The following is a 14,387-nucleotide window of genomic DNA, read 5'->3' as shown; positions in this document are numbered from 1 at the left end:
ATATTTTATCTCAATTCAAACCATAAGTAGAGTACCTTCCGTGGTCATAATAAAGAGCGCGAAACCCTGAAAATATAGCCGAAAACTAATTTTAATGTTTTTAATAAATATACCACCCTAATATTATTTTATTATCTTACTGGCATACACACGCCGCAGTCATATGCTCGTTTGTCATTCATGTCGCATGATTTCTTGTTGATTTTCATATTAGCATGTGTTTGAGTCTTATTGATAACATGGCTAAAAGATTGCAGATTGCTTAACCCAGTGAGTAAAGGTTTTTGGCATATTTTATACAGGATTTTTTTTCATAAAATAAATACAGATTTCATAAAATAACCACAGATTTTATAATGAAACTTCATAACATAATTTTAGTAGCGGCCGATAGCCCATGATGCTAGTGCTGCGTATTTTCTTAAGTTTGTATAATAATTGTATTATTATGTAAGCTTTTATAAAATAAAAAAAAAATTAAATTTTAGTAGCATTAAAGGAAACAAGAGAGAGTAAGCTTAGCTTAGTGAGGACACCGTTAAGATTTTTTTTCAGATTTTACTATAGGTTGTTCTCCATATTTTGTTCAAAGACCTACGAAAGCTAATGTTCAGGGTCCTCTGGCACCGTTCCATATTTCCCTCTGCCAATTATTGTTATTCAGATTGCTGACACTTGTGGTAGGAGAAGAAATATTAAAGGAAATTTATCTTTTAGAAAAGAATATATAACTGTTGATTTGAAAATTAGTTGGACAGATTTTTGATTTGAATTTCAGCAAAAACAAAGAAAAATGTTTGCACAAGGAGACCCGGTAAAATCATAATTAGTCTCTAGCCTCTCTCTCCTATCTCTTAAACGAAGATTGAGAGTCGCATATATGACTTTTTAAATGTAGTCAAGACAACAAGATACCTTTTATGACTGGATAGGAATATATTAATTCCTCAATAGAGGTTAGGTTGGACATCCCGACATGTATAATTTAATAGTTGCCTCAAAAACTCACTATTAAACTGCCAAGAACCCTAAAAATTGCTCACTGGGTGTAACATTGTCTAGCTAACTAAAGCCATATGTAATTTGTTTGTTTATTCATTATGAGTTTTTCATCTGCATAAAACATGAAAAACCAAATTGAGGTCTGTGCACACACTCCCTCAAGCGCTTCTTGGAAAGCAAAAAATAAAAATAATAACTTACACTGTGCCACAGCTGATTGTGGTAGACAAGTAAAAGTTATTTTGCGTTTGTTGTTATTTTCTGTTTGTGTTGTGTTCTGCACATGTTTGTTTGTCTAGCAAAATTTTGCCGAATTTGTTTCAATATGCTTATCATACTTGGAAGCAATCATCAATTCTTACAGTTATGCATATTTTACGTGAGTGAAATAATGGCTGCTGACAACACACACACACACAGGTATCCAATTTTACACACTTACAGTTTATATTTGTAGCTATTTATGCCCTTTTATTTATTCACTCCTTCAACTGTTACAGTATTCATTTGAGTGCGTGCTGTCTGTGTTGGGTTGCCATGGCGTATGATTAATATGCGAATTCTATAATTTAATATATGCGCTGATAATGTTTGTTTGTTTTTCATGCCAACATAACGGTAATTGATTGCTTGACTGTTTGATATCTTTAAATATATAAACCTAAGCTTTCCTTTTATTTTGTTGTTGTTGCTTTACTTTTTGTTTTGTGTGCAGTGATTTGGTTAACTAACGCTACTTAATATGTACTTTAATGCTTAACGAATTACTACTCACATTATTACATTACAAACAAATCATATTGTGTGCTATTTTAAGCTTGTTATCATTCGCTTGACACGGCAGCTCGCTTTTGTAAGGACACATATGTTTATATGTTTATATTTAGCCATACGATTAAACGATTACAATATAAATGCAATTAGTCTGTGCTTTAAGCTGTGAGCCAACATTACACTACACATTAATAGGTTTTAAATAAATTAAAAATATGATAATCCTTAGTGTAAATGAGCAACCAAACAAATTTCATATGTTCCATATAATATCTGCTCGAAATTCAAAAGATCAATTAAAATCAGAATATTAAATCAAATATTGAAAAAAAAAAAAATTTCAGTTTAAAGGATCAAATAGAGTGAAATTAAGAAATATATCGATTTTTAAATCGAAAAAATTCTATCACTGTTAAATTTTTTCCACATGTTTTGTATATACATATGTACTTGTACTTCTTCATACTATGACCTAACACCTTTTTGATGTGATCAAAATTAGATACAAATTTTGGTGTAAATTTAACTTTTTTTAAATGCGCGCCCAATTTTTGAGCTTTTGTTTTTTTTCCATTGTAGTAGATCACTGAACGGAGACTATTTTCTAGTAAAGATTTTTTTAGGTTTCTTTCACGGATTCTAACTTTCTCACTTACTATTCACCAATAGAGAGGGGATTCTTTTTAGCACCGTCGATGATTTCGATAATCGAAAAATATTTAGTTTTTCTTCAAAAATGTAATACTACTACTATGAGCCGAAGCGATCTTTTGAGTTTACTGAATAGCCAGAAGTCACACGGAGTTCTAGGATTTTCCATATGTACTATACTATACATTAGGTTGGGTCAAAAAACTAATGTTTCTTTTCGCTTGATGAAATTTGCATGATAAGACACTTTAAAGAAACTCTCCAAGCATGTGCTCTTAATTGTAATGGGAAGCTCTCCGTCTTACTGTTATTATCAGCTAGACAATTTCTTATCTCGCTTCCAACTCCTTCAAAATATATTTCGTTTCTTGTGTTTTATAGAAAATTGACTGTTCCACGAAATGCTTACTGGTTTTTCGTTAGTGTAGCTTTTTCAAAGATATTATTGGTTGAAGTTTTCCTTTTTTAAGGCAATTTTTTTTTTTTATTTATAATTTAATGAGAAAAAAATAATAATTTGAAGTTGCAAAAATCAAAGTTATGTAGAAAATTCCAAAGCAAAAAAAAAAAACAAAAAAAATTTTTTTTTTACCCACCCTAATATACATGATATATGGGGTAGAGATATAGATGTACACCACAAAGGATTACGTAAACATTATATAGACCGATTTAATTCTAGAATATAGTTCCCTTAAAACTATCCGTTAAAAGTTCTCATAATGGCTTTATATTGTGAACGGACGCGGTTGTGATTGAATATTGCTTTGAGAGGACTTAACTCGGAGTTGATGCGCTCAAATTTATGTTCTCATTTTGCATCATAAATCAGTTAAGCAGCATTTAAATTAAAAAATTGTAGTTGAAGGTCGTAGGTTGGGGTAGTTTGCGGGTCAATTTCTGTAATAAAATCCATATGAGAGTTCATCATGATTTTTACGTGTTGTGAGCTTTTTCTCAGAAAATTTTCGTATTTTTATTAGTTTTTAAAAATACCGTTACATAAGAGAAACGCGGTCCAAACTCGCTTTTATTCAGTAATTGGTAGAAACAATGCTCTCTTGAACTGCTGCAAGGGAACTAGCAATCTCATCCACCCACCTTCTTCGGATGTCAATATGATATCTGTGACTTTCGTATTTACTTTTTATTGCAAAAGGCAGCTGGACAGCGAAACAGACGGACGAACCGGTCGGTATTGTTATTTCATACTAAAAAGTTATATTGTACTAATGTACCGATTCCGATTACTTCAAAATATTTCAAAGAGCCCTTAGGTCTACAGACCTTCTATGTTCGGGCCAAAAATATAATATTGCGATGAGCAAGTTAGTAAAATTGTGAATAATTGACTTCAGTTTTCAGATTTCAGATTTCAGCTAAACTGTCTGTAGATTTAAGTAATTTTTTTTTAATTTTTCCATTTTGAGTTAAACCTCACACGAGTTTAGTGGATTAGCTCATATATACTCCTATATACTTTTTTCTAACTTAAATTACAGGTTAAATATTAAAGTAATACTCGCCAAATGCAAATGCTCGAAAGTAAAAATTATGTTGTGACATTAATTGCTAAACATGGCGTTATGGCATGCCATTAAATGCATGGCACACCAACAAATGAATTTCGCAAGCGCTAACTTCGTATACTTAAAATTAATATTTCGCGTAAAAAATTACAAAAACCTATAACGAGCTTAAGTAACGCGCGCAGCTGCTAAACTGCCGTTATACTAAATAAACTGCCGTTATTCTAAATATATTGACACCATTAGCAGCATGCATGCCAGCGTTGCCAACGCACATGCTTAATTTCGTGTTTTTTTGCTTAAAATTTGAGACTGCTTGCTTATAAACTAACTGCCGTTATGCTGCGCCTAATGCCGCGACTTAGCACATTAATTTATCGTGTAATTTCATCAAATATACTCAAAATGTCGTCACTTTGCCCAGCCGCATGCCGAGCAATTTGCGCTGCTTCTTCGCACTCAATTTCGTCCAAATGGTACTGCTACCCTCGACCAGCAGAAATTCATCGCATAAATCATCCGGCTCCTTGGTATAGTGAAAGTCTTCGCAGTGGAATTTCTCCGAACGTGAATCGCCCGAAACGAAGCCGCTTTCGGGACGTGACAGCGACGCTGTGTGCCAGTTTAGCTGCTGGAACCAGCGCGCCACTTTCGCTGTCGATGAAAGCTATAAATACGCGAGAGGGAGAGAAAAAGAGAGAGTGTGCGTGAGCGATGGCGAAAAAATTAATAAAAAAATATATTAAATTACAAAAAAAAACAAAAAAAAAAAAAAAAATATATTATATGAGAGACGTGAGTTGACTACCAGTAACCGCCTGAAAATATAAAATATAACATATTAAAACAAAAATATAGGTAAAGTATGCACATATCGATGACTTTAACTGTCGACTAAGCGCCTAAATCAGCCTCCCGGCAAAGCGAGCCTGCCATTTATGAAATATTTGCCGAAAATTAGTCGCGGATTTATGGAGTGCGTTATGCGTCACGCCTACTTAAGCATTGTTGGTTGTTAAGCGCCTTTTTTTGACTCTTATTTCTTGCCTATTTTTACACACGCTTCATAAACAACTCCGCTCTTTCCTTGCTGCTACTCTCCTCATTTGTTTGTCGTTCTTTCCTTGTTCACCTTCTACCGCCACTTGTTACTGCGCCGTTTGGCTTTCCTGGTGTTCATCGCCGCTTCCTAAGACGCCCGCATGCCTTGTGGTTCATTACCGCAGCGTGGAGCACCGCCAGGCAGTCAGGCAGGCAAGCAAGTGATAAATTGTGCCGTTACGGCCTAGGAGCCAAAAAAAGCAAACGCAAATACGGTAATTGAATACCGAAACGGCAAACGTGTCTTCTAGCAATGCTCACATACACATATTTGCTGAAGCGCACATACATACAAATATACTCCAGCTCATATGAAAGCGCGCGTGTGGTTTGGTAAGAGATCGTCCTTAATTAAATGAGTTTTATGCGCTTTCATAAAATATTGCGTATCCATACAAACATAAATATTGCACATTAAAAGAGAGAAAGAGCATTAACAATACAAATTTCATTTTTGGTTGCCGCCATTAAGCAATTGTCGCTAATTGTGTGGCAAATTTTAAGAGGAGAAATATACATATAATATATAAATATACACACATATGTATGTATAAAGATATCTGAAAATTTGTAGGAGATTATTGCTTGTTAGCAACTGATATGATCTACAAAGAACAATGAATTTTCCTTAAGCAATCTTTCATTTTGTACGTGCACCCAAAATTAATGCCGCAAGCAATGTTCCGGCTATTTCACCGCTTATCTTTTTATCGTCAATTTATTTTTATTACAATATATATGTAGTAACTCAATAAAAGCGCAACAATTTGCTTCTAATGCGGCTTGTCTAGAATCTGTATTGTAGTCGTATGACTGCAACGAAAATGTGTTACGCAACAAAAGTTCGTCACACTCGCAGTATGCAAGTATTTAAGTTTTATAGTGTTTGGCGTAATAATTTTAAATAAACAAGAACGGGGTTGCTACCCGCTTAAAAGTTTCAAATAAAAGCAAAATATGAAATGACAGGGAAACATAACAAATTGAACATGCTCAATAGAGTTGACATTTAAAATAAATTTAAAAAAAGTGGTTGCCACCTGATTAAATTATTATTGAAAAAACAAAATATGAAATGGTAAGAAAATAAATTTAAAATTTTAAATTAAATTTCATAAATGTGGTTGCCACCTGCTTAACATTTTAATTTAAAAAATGTTTATGGAGTAACTGATTTGTTTAGATGTATTTATTACAAAGGTTTGATAATTCATGAAGTTGAACATATTTGCTGCGGAGTTGCCACCTGATTAAATTATTATTGAAAACCAAAATATGAAATGGTAAGAAAATACAATTAAAAAATTTAAAATTTTAAGTAAAATTTCAAAAATGTGGTTGCCACCTGGTTTAATTAAAAAATTATTTAGAAAGTAACTGATTTATGTTTATATGCTTATTATAAAATTTTAATAATTTGTACAATTGAACCTAATTTCTGTGGAGTTGCCACCTGGTTAAAAGTTTGAAGTAAAAACAAAACCAATAAGGAAAAGTTGCAAACTGAACATAAGCAATAAAACTGGAACGAATATGATTTAAAAGCGGTGGCTGCCACCCTTTATTACTTTACTTTAAAAAATATCAAAAGATAATAGAAATATTTTAATATGATCAAACACTGCAAATGTTAAATCTTTCGTACAGTTGCAGATATTTCCTGCGGAGTGGCAACCTTTAAAAAAATTTATATAAAAACAAAAACTGTTTCCTTACCTACCAACCAAGTAAGTATGTATATTCACGAAAGCTACTATTTGAAAAGAATTTTGAAGCGGTGGTTGCCATATGCATGACATTTTTTTCGAAAAAATTTTATACGATTACTGAATTATTAGATACACCCTACCATATGTAGGTTTTGAGACAACTTTTAGGGCTGTAAATATACAATATTTACAAACTTAGAGCTGGGTATCTCGAATTCCGAGATTCTTATCAAATTTAAGCTTAGATGACTGTACTATATGTTTACCAGGAGTAAGTTAAATAATTTATACGCTTAAAAATATTTTTTATACTGGTTGCCACCTATTTGAAACAGCTTAATGTAAAAAAACACATACATATGTAAATACACTGCATCACTTTTTTTTTTTTAATTACCAACCGATTAAAACGCTTTATTAAACGCAAAGAAAATAGCTTTCAAAGGAGTTGCCATCGGTTGGAAACAGTTTTATGTAAAAATAAATACAGTGGAGTTTTCTGAGTGTTGGCTCCTAATTAAAATATTTTAAATAATGCAATACAAATATTCGTCAAAGGAGTTGCCCTTAATGAAAAAATTTTATTTAAAAAATAGAAATATAGTAGAAGATAAAGCAAAAAGTGCATATGTATCGACAGTTTGCGATTATGTTTTCTTTTAAAAAGCCAAAGATATAACCATAAAACTTTGTTTAAGTTTAAAGTTTACGAAATGTAAGACTATTAAATTTGTACTGATTAAAAATAAATAATAGATAGACTGACATTTTATGTAGCAATCTTCGGAAAAAATTTTGGATTGATGGGAATTGTAAAGAAATGAAACACTTAGTACTGACTAGGTAATTAGCTGTTTATTCAACGTTGCGTATACGTAACTTGTGCGTCCAGCTGTCAGGATTTTTGAATATAATATAATATATAAATAAAGAGAAATCTCTTCTTTATCCTTGTGCTAAAATAGGTTATTTAGTTGGGGTTAATATAGATTGTATTTTGTTTTTATATTTGGTTGTGAAACGTACATACGATGGCAATACATACATATTTGCCTAAAGACAATATAGTTTTCTAGTTAATTAGTTTATAACCAATATTTGATAAGTATGTAAGTACAATTGTGCAGGGCTCTTATTACAGAATGACGCTATTCACACTTACTATATGCTATGCTCCAATAGATGATCTTCCTTTAGGAATCGTGTTCGCTGTAGTATGTGAACACAATAACCAAATATAATATTGCCTACATTTTGGGGCAACAAAAGACATACAAGTCATTTCAAATATTAATTTTTGTGAAAACCTATTACTTTATTGTTTCATAAATCACTTGTGTATGGTATAATGTGACAACGTTGTTTAAACAATTTATTTTTCGTTACAAATCATTAACGCTAAGTAAGTGCCGTCGAAACTTCTATGCGTATACAACTAAACTACAAGAAATATAACAACTTGCTTATGCAATTTCCATAGTACCGACGTACTATTTTACTATTTGTTGATAATTTAAGACTATATTTAACATTATATGTATTCAATGGACTTTTCTGTTCATGATATGTAATAGCTTAGAAGACCACAAATACAGATATTTAGTTAAAAGCCTTAAAGTATATAATTAGTTACATATTTAAAGAAATGTATTGAATACGTTACTAAGTTTGAAATATAATAATACAAAATTAATTGAGCCTTTTTATTGAAGTGAGAATTATTAGTGAGTAAATACATTTTTTCATTTTTTTCCAGTTCAATTTCCTTAATAAGGTTTATATGTCTATGTATTTTATATTCTGCCTAGGTCCTAGGAATTTATGCCTTGTGAATTTAACACGTGTAACAATTACAATAATTACAATAATGTGGAGGCTTAAACAACTTAAGGGGGACTAAAACTTATACACTAGGGTGTGCCCTATTACCAATTTCTTTTTTTGCAATCGCCAAATGAAGTTTCAGTTCTTGCATTAAAAAATTATTCATCGCAAACAAGTTTGCTTTTCTCATCCCAACCTTCGTAATAGCGCACACCCTAATGTACATACCTAAGGTGGACAGTTTTCAAATGTCCTCATAAGAAGTGGGGAAGCTTAACATAATTCGAATTTGATTCAAATTTTGTTGCGAAAATATCAGATTACTTTGGAGAAACTAAAAAAAAATTTAACAAATTTGCTTCAGAATATTTTTTTTTTTTTTTACTTTTAAATTATTTGAGCATTTTCTTCAATCTGGGGATTTTTCTTTACAATTATGGCAATCCTACTAGTTTATGAAATAAAAAAATAAAAGACAATAATGTGACTAGAAAAGCGTAAAACCAAATTATCTAACACTTGAATTAAAATTAACAGACCGATACTAACTAAAAACTTCGGTCATTAAAAAACTAGACAAAATAACCAGAATAATTTTATTACATATAATATATAATACTTGAAAAAAATGCATTTTTAGAGATTTCTACAAAGAGCCACACATATGAAGAGGTTATTTACAGAAAATGAATTGTAAAGAAAATTTTAACTCAAACTTAAAGATATGTGAACTTTTCAAAACCATTACTATAACGGGTAATCATTTTAGAGATACTTTTTTAAATGGCCTGAGCAACGACTACAAATCGTTCAACTATATTATGAAAATTCACGTTCTGTAGAGAATATATTTCGCGCGCTTCGCTCAACTTATGGTCAACATAGTAGCTCTACTGAGCTCTTGAGATCCAGCACTCATTATATAGTAATATTCGACCAAATAGATCACGTCCAGCAGGCAGCAAAGAAAATATACCAGCCGTAGCTGGAAATGTACACGAAGACCGTGGAGAGGCGATTCGGCGCCGTTCGCAGCAACTCGGGCTGACATATAGTATGCAACGACTTGGGGCATCTTATGTCCAGATCTTAAATTAAAAGCGTGCAAAATACAGCTTCTGTAGAAACTGCAACCTCTCTGTTGAAAACTTCCAAAACGATCCAAGCAAAATTGTCGACGAAGAGATTCAAGAGCTGTCATTTCATTCAGAAAAATCATGGTTTTGTTGTGGTCACCCGTCAATGGCGACCGTTATCGCGCCATGATAACCGACTATTTGATGCATGAAATTGTAACTCGAGATTTCGGCGACATTTGATTTCAAAAGGAAGGCGCCACTTTCAATATATCGTATCAGTCAATGGATTTATGGAGGGAACATTCGGTGAGCAGATAATTTCACGTTCTTGGCTATTTAATGAAAAAGATCGTGTGATATCACACCATTAGACTTTTTTCTGTGGCGATATGTAAATTTTAAGGTCTATGTGGACAATCTCGCTTCGATTCAGACTCTGTTGAAAGTCCACCAGTCCAATTCATTGCTCATTACCAGTCGAAATACTCGAATGAGTCATCGAAAATTGGGCTAAAAATATCTTCTTTTGAGTGATAATAAACATTTCCCATTAAATTCGAAGATTCTGTCTTCATAAAAAAGGAGAAACCACGAAATTGATCACCTTATAATAGCGGCCATAAAATTGGCTGTGTGATTGGCGGCATTAGGTGAATTTCATACAAAAAACTTCAGGCATTGCCCGATAAGTTGGTGGTCGATGGTAACATATACACTCACGCTTCATGTGGGAGAAAAGGTTTCAAGTTACATTAAAAAAAGGCGGTTGGCGCGTTTCTGACCCATCAGCGGAACTTTCAGCATCTACTCGGAAGAATCAAGAAATAATATGGGCGCCGGAATCTATTCTGAGAAGCTAAGCCGCAGTTGTATCTATAGTTGCCGGAATGCGGTAGCATCTTTCAAGTAGAAGACTTTGTTACTGAGGTAGTTAATAATAGATAATGACACAGGAACAACATAAAGCATAACAATAGCCAAGGGGAAATTAAAACAATAATCCCACAATCTATTGTGTCAGCAAAGACTGCCCTTAGAAACAGGGATACAATAGATATGGTGGCTCCTGGAAATCATATAAACTGGCATATATACTGTATTTCGTGCCACAAGAGCATAGACGATGAGATTGCCAATAATGGTTTCTTCTTCTTCTACTAAACAACTACAGGAAAAACTCAAGTCTCTGAAAATGTTACACAATGAAATTTCCGCAAGGGCTGGTAGAGGAATCTCTTAAGGAAATGAGGGATCGCCAAGATCGTATGCAAGTGTGCGAAAACAAAAAAATCATGCAGGGAAATTGTTGGCCTAGTCACAGATGCAACGCCTGTTCTGCTAGTCTGGCCTTATCTACAACTCAACTTAGATTTCCAGCAGTTCAATAGACTAGATGAAATATCAGGAATAGCTATTTATGACTATGAGCTTTCGAAACCTTAAGCTAAAGGAGTTCTCCAGTTCTCGAAGAAGGAAGACTGAACTCCGGCTTTTAGTTAGCATCCAGTTATATTTTTACATTTGTATTTTTCTAAGAAGTCTTTTCACTACCATACAGAACAGGAATATTGTTGCACTAATATACCAGTGATGCTCACCGATTTTTCGAAGAATATTCCATAATCCATTATATCTGAGTAACTATCGACTTTCTTAAAAAAAGAAAAGAAAACACCAGAGCTTGTAGGAAAAATATGAAAAATTGTTTCCTAAATTATAATATGGAGAGTTGAAAATAAAAAAAGGGAATCAAACCAAATCATTCGTAAAGAAAAATGAAGGAAAGAAACTCAACCAAAAATGCAAAATAACGACTCGATACTGATTTTTATTATCAAAAATTTATAACAGTTATACAGCTATATTTCTGATAAACCATATGCTAACGGCTTATTTTGATTCAAATACATATTTTAACTGCTCAACAATTAGACTATTTTTACAAGTTCCGTATTAATACTGTAAATTAAAAGCTAAATTACAAAACAAGCAAAAAATTGGATATATGAAGTTATGATATTGTTTGAGGAACAATATAATTTTTTTTATATTTATACTTTTTTAATTGAACTAAGTCTAGAAGATATGAAATTTCCTTTGCGATGTATCAATTTATCGCTTTATATGTGTATATACTATATATATTATGTGGACTTATAATAATAGAAACAACAGCTCTTTGCATGTATATATACTATATATGTGTTAGGGTGGTCCTTAAATATGTACATGCCATTTTATATATAATTTACAGTTGTGTTTTCAGTACATTATAACGTATTATTTATAAAGTTTGGTGTCGCTCTAACACGGTTAGGATTAAATCAAATTCAAGAAGAATTCGAGCGGTGACACTTTGAAGAGCGCCTAAAATGTTTTTCAAAAACGACCAAAAATTATATGTTATAATGTTGACCATAATAGTATAGTAAAATATCAAAATTGGAAGAAAAATTCCACAATATTTTTTTTTAGAATCACCCTAATATTTATAGTATATCAACTTTGTATTAAATAGTTGAACCTCCAGTAAATAAACAAATTAAACGGTTTTTTTATTAAACAAGGAGTATTCTCTAAATTTGATTTTTAGAACCACCCTAATTTGCTTACCAAGGCTATAAATCAAATATTTGGTGCAAATAAATTACTTTAAGAAATTTATTTATAAAAAAGAATACAAATCCCAAATTTAATTTCTTTAGATCCATCCTAATATTCATACTAATATTTTCTTGAAATAAACTATCTTATAAAAAAAAATATATAAAAGTTTATGGACCACCCTAATATGTATAATAACGCCTTACATCAAATATTTTTTTTTAAATAAACAAATTTAAGAGTTTTATTTATAAAAAATAATAAAACTTCTACATTTTTATTTTTTTAGGATCACCCTAAGATTCATACTAATGCCACATATTTATAAACTATTTCAACCCTATAAATTTATAAAAAAGAGGAAAAATTATGTATATTTATATTTTTTTTGGACCACCCTAATATATATACTAACGCCTTATTTAAGCCGTTTCTTCCGTAAATATAATAGCTTTAGAGTTTTATTTATAAAAACCGTTATTTACCACTGTTGCAGCACAATCCACAACGCTGTGCTACAGCTACCCGCCCAACTTATGCTCAACTAGATTTCTATTAAGACGGCATCCATAACGCTCTCTTCACCAACACCACCACCACCACCACCAACGGCCGACTGTTATTTGGTGGTGTGACGCGCCCAGGCTGTTCGTTGCACTTGACTCATAATTTGACTGCGATTCGGCACTTTTTCGCTTGTGCTGCGCTGTATGAAGCTCGGTGTGGCTGAAAGCTTGCGCTGATTTGTCACATTACCCGCTTCGTCGGTCACTTTCAGCATGACGGTGTTGAAGCGTGGCTCATTGTTGTTGTTTGCGATGCCACCGGTACGTGTGCGCGGCGATGATGGTGACGCCGAGTCCAGTGTCGACGAGGAGCGACTGGATTCGCGCGTGCCCGAGGGACTGCCGGCGGCTATATTGCCATTGGAGGACGTCGACATTATCGAACCGCCGAGTGGCTGCATCAATTGTTCATCGATTAGGTTATTCAAGTTCTGATCGATGCTGCTCAGCTGTTGTTGTAATGCATCCACGTCGTGTTGTTGTTGCTGCAGCTGCGGGCTGTGCGCGAATGAGTTGCGTGCGAGCGTGCTCATGGGCGATGGCGTCAGCTGACCCGACAGCGCGCCTGGCGAGCTGAGAAAATTGAAATTACCCGCGTTATTGTTGTTGTTCGCTGGACTGACCGACATCGGGTTAACGAAGAAGAATGAATTGCGCGGCGATGGCGTCTGCTGGGCGCTGGCCATGGGCGCGCCGGTGTTGAGCGTCAAGGCGTTCGTATTACTGGCACCCAAATTCAGCGCCTGCAGCCGATTCAACAGCTCCTGATTGACTTGGAAGAGGTCCTTCGACAACGCATCCTGTTGCGACTGCGTCGCTTGCGCATTGAGTTGTTGTAGCTGATTGCTTATGCTCTGCAATTGATTCATTGTAGGGAATGGACTGCTGCTGCCGCCGCCGCCGCCGCAGGCGTTATTGTTATTAATGCTGTTGTTGTTGGTGTTGTTGCCATTGTTGGTGTTCGCCGCGGTGGCGATATTCAAGTGCAACTGCGACTGCTGCAACGAGGCAGCCGAACAGGGTGGCGTCAGCTGCTGCTGCTGGCTGACGGGCGGCGGTGAGGGCTGTTGTTGTTGTTGTTGCTGTTGCGCAGCAGCCGCCGCTGCGGCGTTGATATTCTGGAAGTTTTGTATATTCTGACTTTGCTGATTCAAACCACTCAGCTGATGACTGAGCGATGTTAGCTGTTGGTTGATGGAGCCAAGGCTGTTGATTTGTTGATTGATGGTGGCCAAGTTGTTGTTGTTGCCGGTAGCTTGCAATAACATTTGCAGCTGTGACGCACGGCGTGATTGGGGGGAGAAGTTGGTGGAAATATTATTTATGAATTATTTTAGCTTTTTCACTTTAGATACTTTTTCACAAACACAACAACAATAAAAATCACTTAAAAATCAAACGAAAATAGTCGGCAATGCAAAACGAAGCAGCGCAAGAAACGAAGTGGCGAAAACGAGCAAACAAAAAGACGCAGGTGAGTGAAAAAACGGGCTTATGGCTATTTTCATTAAAACAAAAAATATAATAATAACAACAAACACAGCAGCA

The 14,387-nt window shown here is 34.0% G+C and overlaps 1 protein-coding gene across 1 annotated transcript in view; it reads right to left on the bottom strand.

Annotated features, from left to right (window-relative positions):
• Positions 1 to 12,557: 12,557 nt before the first annotated feature.
• Positions 12,558 to 14,387, bottom strand: part of LOC108968341 (capon-like protein) — a gene marked incomplete in the record, with an annotated part of 280,943 nt that continues 279,113 nt past the window's right edge. Inside the window, 1 exon segment of the mRNA XM_018932321.1 lies at positions 12,558 to 14,113. Within this exon segment, the coding sequence (XP_018787866.1) occupies positions 12,893 to 14,113 (1,221 nt within the window).

Source organism: Bactrocera latifrons, unplaced genomic scaffold (assembly GCF_001853355.1).
Source record: "Bactrocera latifrons isolate USDA-ARS-PBARC rearing strain unplaced genomic scaffold, ASM185335v1 scaffold_21, whole genome shotgun sequence".
Classification (NCBI taxonomy): Eukaryota; Metazoa; Arthropoda; class Insecta; order Diptera; family Tephritidae; genus Bactrocera; species Bactrocera latifrons.
Note: the sequence above shows the minus strand (reverse complement) of the source record. Positions and strands in the feature narration are given on the sequence as shown.